The sequence below is a fragment of the Psammomys obesus genome, unplaced genomic scaffold, assembly GCF_907164565.1.
Source record: "Psammomys obesus unplaced genomic scaffold, mPsaObe1.curated_primary_1811, whole genome shotgun sequence".
NCBI lineage: Eukaryota > Metazoa > Chordata > Mammalia > Rodentia > Muridae > Psammomys > Psammomys obesus.
This window is the reverse complement of record NW_026596100.1, coordinates 2,463,218-2,477,354: the sequence shown is the minus strand read 5'-3', so window position 1 is coordinate 2,477,354 and position 14,137 is coordinate 2,463,218. Positions and strand designations below refer to the sequence as shown.

At 38.3% G+C, this 14,137-nt stretch overlaps 1 protein-coding gene across 1 annotated transcript in view; it reads right to left on the bottom strand.

Moving 5' to 3' along the window:
• Fbxl17 (F-box and leucine rich repeat protein 17) overlaps positions 1–14,137 on the bottom strand; it is a 456,093-nt gene that overhangs the window by 291,915 nt on the left and 150,041 nt on the right. The window contains exon 6 of the mRNA XM_055628378.1: positions 10,460–10,590. Within this exon, the coding sequence (XP_055484353.1) occupies positions 10,460–10,590 (131 nt within the window). The remainder of the gene's footprint in view (positions 1–10,459; positions 10,591–14,137) is intronic.

The window sequence follows — 14,137 nt, the reverse complement described above, 5'->3', positions numbered from 1 at the left end:
TTCCAAAGCAGTTTGGCATGATTTTTAGAAATTATACAATTCTAAGTGATTCTTCAGGGCTAATAACATTTCAGTGCCACAGTTCAGGAGCAGGTGAGCTACTGCTCAAATGACTGTAAAAATTCAGAAAAGTCTAAAACAACCTTTTAAAGTCTTATGTGGTTGATCGATAAATTAAATAGTTACTCTTTCGTTTTTTTTTTTTTTTTTTTTAATGTTAACTATTCTAACATTTTAAAATTAGCTCCCTTACTCTTCTTATATGCTGGGATCTCAAAAGACAGTTCCAAAGTGCACCTTGAACAAACAGAAAAGCAATTAGCCTAAATTAATTGCTCTGCTGGTGTGCTGGTGCACTAGGCAGGCTTAGTGGCCTTGACAAGGCTGCATTGCTTTCACAACCTGATGTTCTGACGCTATTTGCTGAAATGTGAACCTGGTCTTAATCAGTATGTTTAAAGTATATTAAATATGCATCTCAGAACAGTAAAAAAACAAGAGGGAATGTGATTTTTTTTTTCCCCTCAGCCATACAGTTCTCACCAAGAAGCAGAGGGAAAACTGTGCTGTCTCCCTTACCCTCTTCTCAGCTGACACTGGCTGTCACTGAAGACAAGAGGCAAGTGAGTTAATTCTTCCTCACATAAAAATATTCCCAAAGTTAAAGAAAGGCAGCTAACAATAACTGAGCACTAAAACTCGTCTATAATTAAAAAGAGGGACAATACGGCTCTAGGATAACAGTGTGTAATCCATAGCATTCTACCTAAATTTAGATTATAACATTAAATCAGTAAAGTATCGATAAAACTCAGAAATGAGTAAGCCTGGAAGGAAGAGGGCAGCGGAACCAACTTTCTGATTGTTTTCAAGCTTTGAACCAAACTTGACAGTACATTTATTCACCCTACAATAAACTCAGTGTTCACAATTCTCTTAACACACATGGATTGACTCACTTCTCTGAGTACAGTGGGAAGGTGGGAAGAAGACCTTAAAGGCCCAAGAGTGAGGACCACACATGACTTCCCTACATGGAGAGAGATTTGTAAACTAAACAGCACACAGCCACACACTCAAGGCCAACAACAGTGGCACTTCCCTGGACAGGAAGGTGACACAGTGATTCTCTGGTGCTGCTCCATCTTGTCGTAACTATAAAAGTGTTCTTAATCATCTTAAGAGAAATTACTAGTACCACTAAAACTATAAAACTAGTACTGTTAATGTAACAGGTTTCCTTTTTTTATTTTTTAAACTTCAGTACGTGAAGACTAATTCATGCTGTCCTAAATGAGGTATTTCATCACCTGAGAGACGGTATGCACGAAACCTTTCCATTTTCACGGAGAACAGAGGTTCAAGCCAAAGCGCCCTGTCATTTTCATGTCTTTAGGAAACACCTCCCTTTCTTAGTCTCTCAAAAGACTGTCATACAGAAAATAGCCCAGGCACATGCGTTGTCAAGTCTGCCATTTTTAATTATTACCAATCAAGTTACAGCAATTTCCTCTCTGGTTAAACATGTGCATACCTATCTTCTAAAGTATTTCTTTATGCCACTGTTCATAAAACATTTTAGGCTGAAGGAAAATCCCCTGCACTAAATTAATAACTAATCACAGGAGATATTTATCATCTTGAGTCTTTTACAGGGAAATTGTCAGATTTAATCATCTTTCCCATATTTTCACTATTTACTGGGCTTCATTTATCATACACTTTAGATTCTGACAACAGTGAGTTATTTTAATTACTATTTCAAGTTTGAGTAACTAAGAATAAGACCATTCCTGGGAGACATGGGGGTGGGAAAGATGGGGAAATCCATCTGAGCACCCAATAAACTATCATTTTCATGAGTAAATCAAGATGTTCTTTATTGTTAGCAACTCAAAAACAGGTATGAAGTAGGAAACCACTAACTCATGGGCTTATAGTACTGCTTTATCATCATTAAAGTGTATCCTTCTTGCTCTTTCCTATGATGTGATCATACACTCTGATTTTATAGCATGGAAAACACTGTTTATGTCTCAAATTAGACTGGGGTAATAGTTCAGTGGCAAGCAGAAGAGCGCATGTTTATTATGAGTCAAGGCATTTGGGTTCAATACACAGCAAATACTAGCCTATAAAGAGAGGTAAATCCCACAACTACACATCTATTTTGTCTATTTAGCACTCCTTCTATAGCTTGAGAACTGTAAGAGCAAAAACAGCCTTACGATAGAACATCCAGAAACACCCATCACAAGATTCAATACGACCCTTCTAGGGGTCAGAAGACAGCTCAGTGTGCCTGTCATGTAAGCATCAAGTCCTGACTTTAAGTCCCCAGCTACTGCTATCTAAAAAGCAAGGGTTGGCCAGGGCATGTGACCCCCATGCAGAGAGATAGGGCCAGGTGTATCCCACGGGGTCATGGCCAGGCAGTCTACCAAAAATGGTTAAGTTCAAGTTTGGTGAGTGGCCTTGCTCAAAAAACAATATGAAGAAGCAATTGAGAAAGCCTTCAAGCATCAACCTTTGGCATCTACACATGCCTGTATGGGTTCATGCACCCCCAAAATGTGGTGGTGAATGCTTTATTATTGTTTTTTAAAAATTATTTAGTTCTATTTTATGTGCATAGGTGTTTTGCCTGAATGTATGTCTGTGTGAGGGTGTCAGATCTTGGAGTTACAGACAGTTTTGAGCTGCTACGTGTGTGCTGGGAATTGAATTGGGATCCTTTGGAAGGGTGATCAGTGCTCTTAACCGCTGAGCTATCTCTCCAGTCCCTGCACCCCCAAAATGTATGCATATACACACATAAAAAAATTCCTTTCTAGAGGTGGTCTTAGAAATAACCATTGCAATAAAAATATATTCTTCTTTTTTTCAAAAATAAATTATATGATAGACATAAAATTATTCCATGGATTCAAGAAGTAGTTTACAATGAAATTTTTACAATGTGCACCAAACTATTCCACCACATTATTAGACACCATGTGGGAGTTTGACTGAGAAGGACCCCATAGGCCCTTGTGTTTGAATGCCTGGTCCTTCCCTTGGTGGGACTGTTTGGGAAGGATTAGGAAGTATGGCCCTGTTGGAAAAGGTGTGTCATGGAACAGGAACTTTAAGGTTTCAAAAGCCCGTATCATTCCAGTCGGCATCCTCTCTTCCCCATCCCCCTACACCCTCACCAGCTCTACCCTCATGACTTTTGTCTTAGCTTGTAAGCTTTTAGCTTCAAGCTTCACCGTGGGGCTGCCTCAGCAGTTAGCATTACGGACTAGCTTCCAGAGGCATGGACTGGCTGTTTGCTAGGCTGGTGTCACTCCTGGGCTCAAATGAGTTTCCTGTGTCATCCTCCCAAGACACTGGCACTAGAGGCGTTGGTCCTACACACACTAATGGCATATTTTTACCTCCTCTTTATTTCCAAGTTTTTGGGCTTATAGAGAAGAAAACTGTCCAAACTTCACAATACTCCAGCTGAAATGCATCTTCTCCTCCAAACCATTTAACTTCAAAAAAACATAAAATATTCTCAAGTACATATCCAACTATGCGGTCTTGGATAGGTTTGTCCCCTCGGGCAACCTTTAAACCCCAGTCTCTATGAGAATTAAGTAATATTAGGGTATTGAAATGAAATAAAAGTCTAAGTCCACTGTGACATGACATTCACAGGAAGATGGTAGATTATCCACTCAGTCCTTGAACACTTATAAATACAATATATAGCATATGCTCACAAAACAATTCCTGGAAATAAAACACAATGGGCACTCAGCAAATATTTTATATCGCCAACACCTGCTCAAATCCTCTCTGAACTTTATTTCTAAATATCACCGCTTTTTATTGAATCAACGGAAATTTGAAAGAAGAAACAGAATAAACATCCAGAGACGATCAAGGGAGTTAGAAAAATCTTTATCTAACAGCTCACTGAGTTTTGCATGAGCTGGGTACTGTCAATCTCACTGAGGGGTGTACAGGATACATCAGCCTCTAAAACTTCAACCCACCTTATCCCAATCACACAACAAAGGGATTTGCCTTTCTGTAGGAGAGTAAAAGACCTTAGTGTTAGGACTTCTCTTAATGCTAATAACAAAGGAATCACGAATCAAATTTAAGCAATAGCTTTGCATTCATTTTTTTTTAAAAAAACATCTACTATGACTAAGGATGTAGCTTGATGGTAGAACACATGCTCAGAATCCATTAGACATTGGGTGTGGTCGCAGCACCAAAATAAATAAATAACCTTAATGCAGAAGTTTGAAGCTGGAAGAGTTTAGAAAACCAGTTCATCTTAAAATCCAAAAAATTGTTTTATAATAGTCCTGTTTGCTTTCAATATCAGAAGTCTGCTAATGAAAATAAATGCTTTATCTATTAAAGCTGAATTATGTCTCCCTCTCTAGCCTCTACCTGTTGGTCAAAGTCTTGAAACTGGAAATGACAGCAATAACAAGAAAAAAAAAAAAAAAACAAGTACAACAATTAATTGTGTTAAGTGTTGATGTTTTTATCAAACTAAACTTCCAAAGAGCTATTTGATTTAACATATGAAGCATCTAAAAATCTTTAAGTTTAATATACTATAAGTGTATGTGTGTAGGTGTGAATATACATTCCGTGTGTGCAGTGCCCACAGAAGCAAGGACAGGATCCCTTGAAGGTGGAATTACAGGGAGCTGGGAACCTACCTAGTCAGGTCCTCCAGAAGAAAAAGAAAGTTTCTTAACAACTGAGCCATCCCCCTGGTCCCTATATTCTATATTTTAATGAAGAAGAATTCAGTTTTTAGGCTGAGTAGGATAAAAACAGATAAAAATACTCATCATGTCTGTTGGAAGAAGAAACTGGCCAACAGCCCAAGACAATAGCCCATTCCTCATCCTGCAGATATTCCTAATAAAAGAAAAGATGGGCTACTCAAAAACTTTTATAAGACTTCATTATTTACATGTAAATTATCTTAATTTAAAAAATCTTATTGTGTACCTGAAAAGGAAGTAGCAATAAGAGTCTAAGACTTAAAAATCTCCATATTTTAGAATAAAGCCTTTCATGGAAATAAAACACTAGCCCAGAAAAGCATGGCAATGATAGTTTGTTCCAACAACCACTGCTGAGGTTTGTCTATGACTGATGGTGTCATCTATATGTTGGCCACTGAGCTTTTCAGTGTGTCCTTACTGATTCAGTGGACCCTTGAAGAGATGGAGTCTCTTAAAGGAGCACAGTAGTTCTCCCCTGACCTCCAACCTTTCTCTGACTTCCTGCCTCATCCTCTGACCGATTCCTGCCACTATTATGTACCTATTTGAAGAACTTTACCCCAAATCAAGCTCATGAGTCATGCTATGCTGGACTTTCCATTTCCCAAACAGTAAACTAAATAAGCCTCACTTCATCATGCACTACCCAACTCTGTTATTACAAGTATCTATCCAACCTGGGAGCTCTATTATCACGAGGGTAGGCCCGGGCTTTTGCTGTGCTCTGGAGAATCTTTAATTTCTCTCACATTATTGCCCTACACTGTTTTCATTGGCAAGCTGCCAATGAAAGGGTCATCTGCTCACAGGGCATAGATCACAGAAACTAAACTACCCTTTTTTTTTTAAAGACCAGTGTTAAAAATTTTAAATTGAAAAACTACATTTTTGACATAAAGAATTTAAATAATTTTTGCAAAAAAAACTAAATCAAGGCATTTTTTTCATTTATTGATTAAAAAAGAACTATTATACTATTATAATCATACTGCTATGAAGAAACTCAGAACCGTTCAAGTTTTTACATATGAGCCTTTTATACCTAAATATGCAGCTTTTGGATTCTGTGTCAGTCACACAAAAAAACCTAAAGAGGAAGTTGACTGTAAAATAACAAAATATTTATATCAAATACAGATAAACATTTCAATAAACTTGGAGTCAGAAAGAATAGGGAAGACATAATAACCAGATGTTTAATTTAAAATCACAGATAGAAATAGTCCTGTATTCTTTCATAGAACACTTGGATTGTATTTGTATTTAAAAGCAATGGTAAATGTCAAATGACTACTCTCCTGTCCTTCTGAATACAGGGAAATATCATGCTGAGCAATCTTCTCAATGCAAGAGGTGCTTTTAGTAAACAACAAAGAACAGAGCAACAGCAAGCCTTAGCCACACAGATCAATTTTGTGACCACAAAAACTAAGCCATTAGAGTCAGGGATGTCGCTCAGTGGTAGGACTTTAATGCAGCACATGTAAAGCCTGGATTTGATTCCACCCCCACAAAAACCAACCAAACAAGAAACAACAAAAGCCAAACCCAATACCATAATCATAATGAGAACAGCCTTTAACCATAGTTAAAACTTTTACCATAGTTTTCAATGTTAGCTTTAAAATATTTCATAGACAATAACTTTAAATGTAGAAAAACAAAGCACTAACCTTTACTAAACCAGCATGTTACAGACACAGCCTATAACAATAATAGGGTTTTTGATATATGAACACACAAAAGAATGTCTATAGCTTCTAGACCAGCATTTCTAAACCTTCCTAATGCTGTTACCCTTTAGCAGAGTTCCTAGTGTGATAATGACCCCAACCATAAAATGATTTTGTTGCCACTTCAGAAATGCAATCTTGTTAATACTTATTAATTGTAATATGAATATCTGGTAATGCAGAATATCGGATATGCGGGCCCCCAAAGGGATCACAACCCACAGATTGAAAACTGCTGTTTTAGATCAAAGAAAATAATGAGCTCTCACCAAAAACACAAATCTAAGAATTTTCCATATATTATTAGTGGATGAATTCCATCTATGAAATAGAAAACTGACTCATGACTCATTAATATTTTCTTGTTTGTCCTCACCCAGTTTTCATAAGTACTAATTACAAAAACACATTGATCTAAAAGCCAAAATGAGTGAAAGAAACAATGTACATGTAATGAAGCGGTTTGAGCTTCCCCTGAACTAGAATGGAAATAAATGTAAAATACCTATCAATTACCTGGGCAATAACAGCTACACTCTTCCCTCTATCCTGACCAAACTCATCATGAACACTGTCGTATGTCACAGCAGCAGGGGCTCAGTGCTCCACACTCTGACGCACAGTACCAAGTACTTAGCACTGCTTCCTGGGTTACAAAAGGACACTAATAATGAACGAATGTAAAGCAGAAGCTAATTGATAGGCTAAATGCATTAGTAGCAGTGCTCACTATGAGAGGTGACTAACCCATCCCGGCTAAGTGCTGAAATCATAATTAAGTCTGATGGGAAGTCCTAGATTTACACCAATATAATTACAAATATTACTTAGCTTAGTAATACAGTATGGCAAGAACAATGAGATGAGTAATTTAGATGATATTGCAAAGTGGGTTTTAATGTCTGAAACTTCTATTACAGTACACAGAAGAAGTGTAAGTAGCGTAATTAAAACTAAGAGTCTGATCTTCATAACTCTACTGCTCAACTCATTAAAATGCATGTTTTCTCAATTAATCCAAACTTTTCCATTAAAAACATAAAAATATACTTTCATTCCTTGGAAATAAATCTCCACAGTACTTATTATATTTAGAATCAAACACTAAATAACCATTACAGATAAGTAAAAAAAAAAAAAGTTATAGGCAAGAGTTGAGTTCCCAAAGCCTTGCAGAGGAAGAAAAGGCAAAGTAAACGCTGCTCATGTCCCATCTTAAGGCCCCAGTTTTGACAGTGAGTGTCTGAAGAGCTTAAAGAGTAAGGGCCCCGCACATATTTGCTTAAATGGAAGTGTGTACTAGGAGACAATCCACACAGCACACACGGATTCCATACGATGTTGCCGCGTGCAGCACTCTCGGGTCTCTGGCTCTCTTGCTGCAGAGGACTCCTAGAGACGTGTACAAAAGACTATGCCATACAACCACACTGCCACAGGTGTGTATTGATTCAACATATTGACAAGAAACTTATCTAAATATGAAGCAGACGGAAACACAACATGTTTATACACTTTACTGTATTACTTGCCTTGAAAAGCTATTAAAGAGTATGTTGAGTTTTCAAACAACCCTCTGTAAATTAGAATACTAACTGTAGAGACACATTAATTTTTAAACAGATATTACTTAATGATCCTTCAATTTTCTGACTTACTTTGAAAGTAAATATTGCCAAAAACAATAAATACATATTAACAAATTCTAATTCCAAAAAGTCTAATGGACTTTTAAAGAAAATCTGAAAATTCAGTAAATTTTTCAAGACAAATTTGATTCAATAAAGATGTAAGAAATTCAAAAAATATAAGAGAGAAAAAATTATGAAACACCAATAAGAAAACAGAAAGGTACATCATGATGTTACACTAGGAATCAGTTGGGCAGAATCAAAAAGAGCAGGAAATACAAAAAAAAAAAAAAAAGAGCAAGACGATTAGATCAAACCACAAGGCTTCCATACAGCAAAGGAAACATCAGAGTGAAGAGAATTTATAGAATGGGGAAAAAAAAATACTTACACACAGTATTGTAACAATCAGTAAGTAACCCAATACATGTAACTCAACAGCAAAAACACAAATAATCTGATTTTTAGAATAGACAATAGACTTTTTTTTTATGGCAGATAAACTTGTTAAGATCACTAACTGTCAGCCCCAACAAGAGTGAGATACCTGTAGCTATGCCTGGACTTTCAGCATTGGGCAGGACTGATTGTTCTCTTTCAGTGAGACACAAAGTAAGTCCCTGCAGTACCCACTTAGCAAGAATGGCTATTAAGAAAAGAAAATAAAGAAAGAAAGAAAAGAAAAGAAGATGACAATTGCACCTCAGTGCATAGAAAACCAAAGACCTCTGTGCATGGACAGTGGCCGTGTTAGCACATCTCTAAGGCATGTGGTATGGAAGCTCCTGCAGACTTGATAACGGGACTACCACAGGTCCCAGTGAATCCACTACTGGGCTTGTGGCCAATGAAACCAGGAAGCCAAAGGCCTCTGTGCTCAACATATTGGTTGGCAGGCACTACATGATCTCCCTCGCTGGAGGAAGATGCAAGAACTGGCCTTCTGGGAACTGAGAGAATCATGGTACTTGGCCATAAGTTAGACAGGAGTAAGGCATTCAAGACACTAACAGTGATACTGTACTGCATATTTTTAAATGGCAAGAAGAGTAGATTCTGAATGCTGAGTTTTTGCCTTTTTAGAAAAAGTACACATGGGTAAATGCTTCAGAAGACAGATTTTCTTAGCCTAATGTAAATATCATATCACTTACATACGCTCTGAAGCTTTACATGGGACACCATAAATATATCCAATTGTAAATTTGATATATTGGGTAAATTTTTTAAATAAATAAATGATAGAAAACTTACTATAAAAATTTTTCTAAGAGTTACATGAAGACTATCATACAACTTAAAGACTAATTTAGGGCAATCTAAAATTGATCACTATAACTAGTTATAATTGGAACAATCGGAGTCTGTACCACTTTATTTTTAAAGTATAAAAAGAAATGTAAAAACCAGGAGAATAGGGAGAGTTAGGTTTAAAGCATTACTGAGGTAAGCGTAACATATTAGTTCCCCTACTTATAAAATACTTCTGTCTAAACAGTCATTAATTTTAGATGGAACAATATGTTTTATTTTGAAAGCAAATTCTCTGCAATGCCCTATCTTTAAAAACAGTCATGAAAACTTGGTGGGCCAGGCTCTTGTCTCGGGCTTGTCCTCACACTGCTGCCTCCTTAGTGGCAGTGGGAACCCTGTCCCGACATTCCTGCCCCTTGATAGCAGTAGGAACACTGTCCTCACCTGCCTCCTCGTGGTGGCAGGAAGACTGTGCTCTTGTCTGCACTGTGAAAGTCTACTTGCAAGAGGCCTACTTTGTCTTTGTCTACATCAGTGTGACAGTTCAGAGAAAAACGAGATTATTTTTATTAAAAAAAAAAAAAAAGAATTCCCATTTTATAAATTCTATATTATGTATTAAACTGCTAAATTACATGATTCTACTTAAAAACAACTTATATTTGTAAGAAATAAAATCATCATAATTAAGAAGAGTCTAAATGCAAAATGTTCGTGCTAATTCCTCAGACTCATTGATAAGGTAAACCATAACAATCAACCACAAAACTCTCAAAAATACAAAGCAATCTATGCTTCCAAGGAACAAGATAAAACACTACTGTTGGGATTGTTCAAGCACACAGCAGCATTAAAGCGCTTAAGAACGCAGCGGCAGCTGCAAGCCGCAGGTGCTCTGACGTCTTCGGCTACAGCCCTCTCCAACCCCGAGCCACCATTGCCAGGACAAGCTGCCTTCAGCTGTGCTTACAGCTGACTGTTTATTACAGTGGTAAGCGGTGTCTGCCACGCTTGCCTCTGGACACATCTCTAAGACCAGCGTTTTGATGGTTACCTGTCATTTATGATCCAGTTCAGACAGAGGTTCAGAGAGCTCAGGTTTTTGCACCTCTTGACGATTTCCATCACAGTTTCATTATCCAGCTCAGTGATATGGCGGAGGTCCAAGCTGGAAAGGTTTCTCAGCTAGTGACATAAATAAGATGAAAGATAAGAAAAAAAGTAAGTGCCATGTTAATTCTCAAAAATTACACTATCATTTACCATGGAGTCAGAGAAGCACCACTGTACAATATTAATGCTTGAGAGATAGTCTAGGCTTTTAATTAAACATCAAAGTATTTTACACAGAAAATTTTAAATAAGCATGGGAATCCATGATGAATGTATGAATGGGCAACAAAAATAAAAAAAAAGGTTTTACTGAAGCACGTTAAAGTGAAGAACTAGCAAAATACTGTATATTAAGCAGAGAAGCTGGTGAGCACATCACAGAAAGTACATACAGCTAGTAAGTTCACTCAGGGCTCAACTTTTAGGTTTACATCCAAAACTAAAATGTCACTTTTGTATAAATTCACTTGTACATAATTAATTCAGAGAAGTCTTGATGATAAGCTATGAGTATTCTCCAAACAGGGACTATGAGAGTCACGTGTTTTACTATAACATACCAATTCTGACCTCTTTATTTCTCTCATCCCTTTTCTGATGATCCTTTATGTGTTGTCTCCAAAGGCAAATTAGTAACATTTACGTAAAGGTGGCAGCATGTTAATTACCCTCTTCAAATACGGCATATTTACACACAAGCAATTTATGCTTAGTAACAGACAAAACAATCTGGAAGCATGTGCTAGACTACATACACTCTACCACCCTGCAGATGTATGCATGCCTTAATATGGCCCTTCAGAAGGCAAGAGTGAGGTCACAGGTGTCATTAGAGGAACCGATCCTGAAATGGAGACCATGGCAGGTTATTCAAGCAGGCCCACTGTAATCAACGAGTATCTTGTAAGAGAAGAATGTTATCCAGCTTGTCAGAGAGATGTGATGGAAGCTGCAACAGCCATCTCAACCATCAAAGAGATCCAACCTGCTTTTCCAAAACTGGAAATGCAGAAGCAGGGCAAAGAGCCACAGACTGCGCAGCACTGACTGCTGGGAACAGCCAGTAAGAAATGCGGATGGAAACCTACAACCCTAAAGGACTCAAGTCTGTCAAATATAAAGGAGAAAAAAAACGAAAACAGACAAACAAATGAAAACAAAACAAAGCCATGCCAGATAAGCTGTCCTTGGGCTTTCACAAAGAAACGTAACCCAGCCTGTACCTTGACTTACCCTGGAAAGACCTATGACAGACAGACATCCAATTGAGACAACAGTGGGGTGATAATTTGTACAGTCTGAGCTAAGTGTGTGAACATTTGTTACAGCAGCACTTAGAAACTAGGACACAGCACTTACAGCGACTTGAAGGAGCTCTCCTACGACTAGTTTGTCTTCCCTAGGCCATCAGATGCCCCTTTAGGGAACGTTATCCCTACAGGAAGCAGAATTGTAGGTTTGACCCAACTGCCAAAGGCCTCCAAGCAAGCAAGTCTCCCCTCGGTCAGTTCAGCTTGAATCCTACAAGAAGCAGATACTAAAGTCCATGGTAATACGTGGGTACGGGCAACTGCCGAGCAGTTCAAACGCGACCAGGCTGCCAGGACCTAAGTCTTCATTCAATTCACTTATATCTGGACTGTATATTTGTGTGCAGTTGGTGGCTGACATGTTAGCCACAGTACTAGAGAATGAAAGGTCAGCTCCCAAGCTAGGAAAGTAGAAACTACCCGCATAGTTGAGACACCATGGCTCTTTGCTCTCTGAAGCATGCTGCACAATTAATTGTGGGGAGAAAAGAGATGGATGAGACATAAAATATGGAAAAATGGACAATGCAGGTACATCCTAGAGGCAAGGCGTTGCTGCAGTGGCTACTTCTAAGGCCATTAATGTCTCATCTCTAGACAGAAACTCTTAGGAAACCTTCCCTGTGTTCAGCCTATCACATCAGATGTTCGATGAAGTCAAATCCAGCGCAGCACCAGACTCGGGAAAACCAGAACTCCAGAGAAAAGGCAAGACCAGGAAAGAAGAAAGGAGTTGTGACAGTTCATACTCTAGTTGGCTCACACTTGCAGTCTTATGCTGGGCCAAGTATGCTAGGGAGTGAGCACCTTTAATCCCAGCACTAGGCAGGCAGAGACAGGTCATCTCTGTGAGTCCAGACAAGCCAGGGCTCCAAAAGGAAACCCTGTTTGAAAAACAAAACACTACCAAAACAAGAACATCAATAACAACAAAAATCCTTTAGGCCCTCTAACATCTCCAGGCTGCTGACCAGTCAAATGTCACCTCGTTTCTCCAGGTTCCTTTTCTTCTAGGAAGCCCTCAGTATGCTCATAGTAACCAGCACACCATGCACAGAGCCGTGGGGAGCTGTTTCCACTCGAGGTCTAACCCTTTGATGCTTGATCCTTACCTCTCTGCAGCCTATGGTGTTGGGGAGTAAACAAAACAAACAAAATATTTTCAAGCCCCTAAGGGAACTAAAAAGAAAAAAAATCTATATAAAATACCACGTAAAGAACAAAATAAATTGCTGAATTTATACATTTGACTGAAGTTCATTAAAACTCCAAAGGGCTCACACTCAGTCCTGCAAGTCTGCACCCCTCCCAATACCTGACATTTCTTCATGTGGTAAACATAAATTAACATTGCCTGAAGTACTAGATGGGGAGCAAAGAGGAAGGCTGTGGTGAAGTGACAATGCCCTCCTGACAAGTGGACATCAGAAGATTCCTTAAAGTCTTGATGTTTTCTTAAATAGACTGGTCATTATTTTTTAAGACAAATAGCAAAATAATGGTTCATAATAAGTTGCAGACGACAAAGAGGATCTGGCCTCCATCTTCTCACCATAATAAGCACACTCCAAAACAAACAGGTGCAGTAAGCAGAGTTCTAACCCAATGCCTAGTAAATTCCCTTGCCATCACATGTGGACAGGAACTGTAAGTAGGAGAGTAGTCTCCTTACAAAGCAAAGGTGACTGTACTCACAGTCCCTGATCATCAACAGATACCAGGTGAATCAAAAGGAAAAGCATCCTAGGCAGGACTGACCTGCTCAGCAGAGTACTTACTAAAGGTCCCGATGACCGAGAGAGCCTTCTGTTGCCCTTAAAGGGGTCAGTGGTAATGTCAGTCTCCTAGAACTAAGATCAGCTCCTTGCTATGGCCAACAGTAAAGTAGGGATATCGGTCCTATACTGATCAAAGCTGATTCCTTCCAGTGAGTACATTCCAGTGAACCCAACCTCTATAAAGAAAGGTATCTAAAGTTAGACAAAGGATGTACTTAGACTATGCAAGGACTCCAGACCCCTGTGAAGAGTAAGGTGGAATCTATTCTTTCAAGTTACTAAATTTGTGGTTATTTATCACCAAAATAGAAGATTACAGCACATAGGCTTCAGGGGAACTGTATATTTGAAGAGAAGCTAGGGTTGAATACAGTAAATGAACGTACTTAATGCTAAAAAAATATGCATTTTAAATGGTTAAAATGGTGAGTTCTTTCAAATATATTTTATCAAAATAAGTTATTTTCAAAAAGAAGATGTTGAGCATGTACATAAAAATGCTACAGAAAGGCAGGAAGGCAGGCAATAACC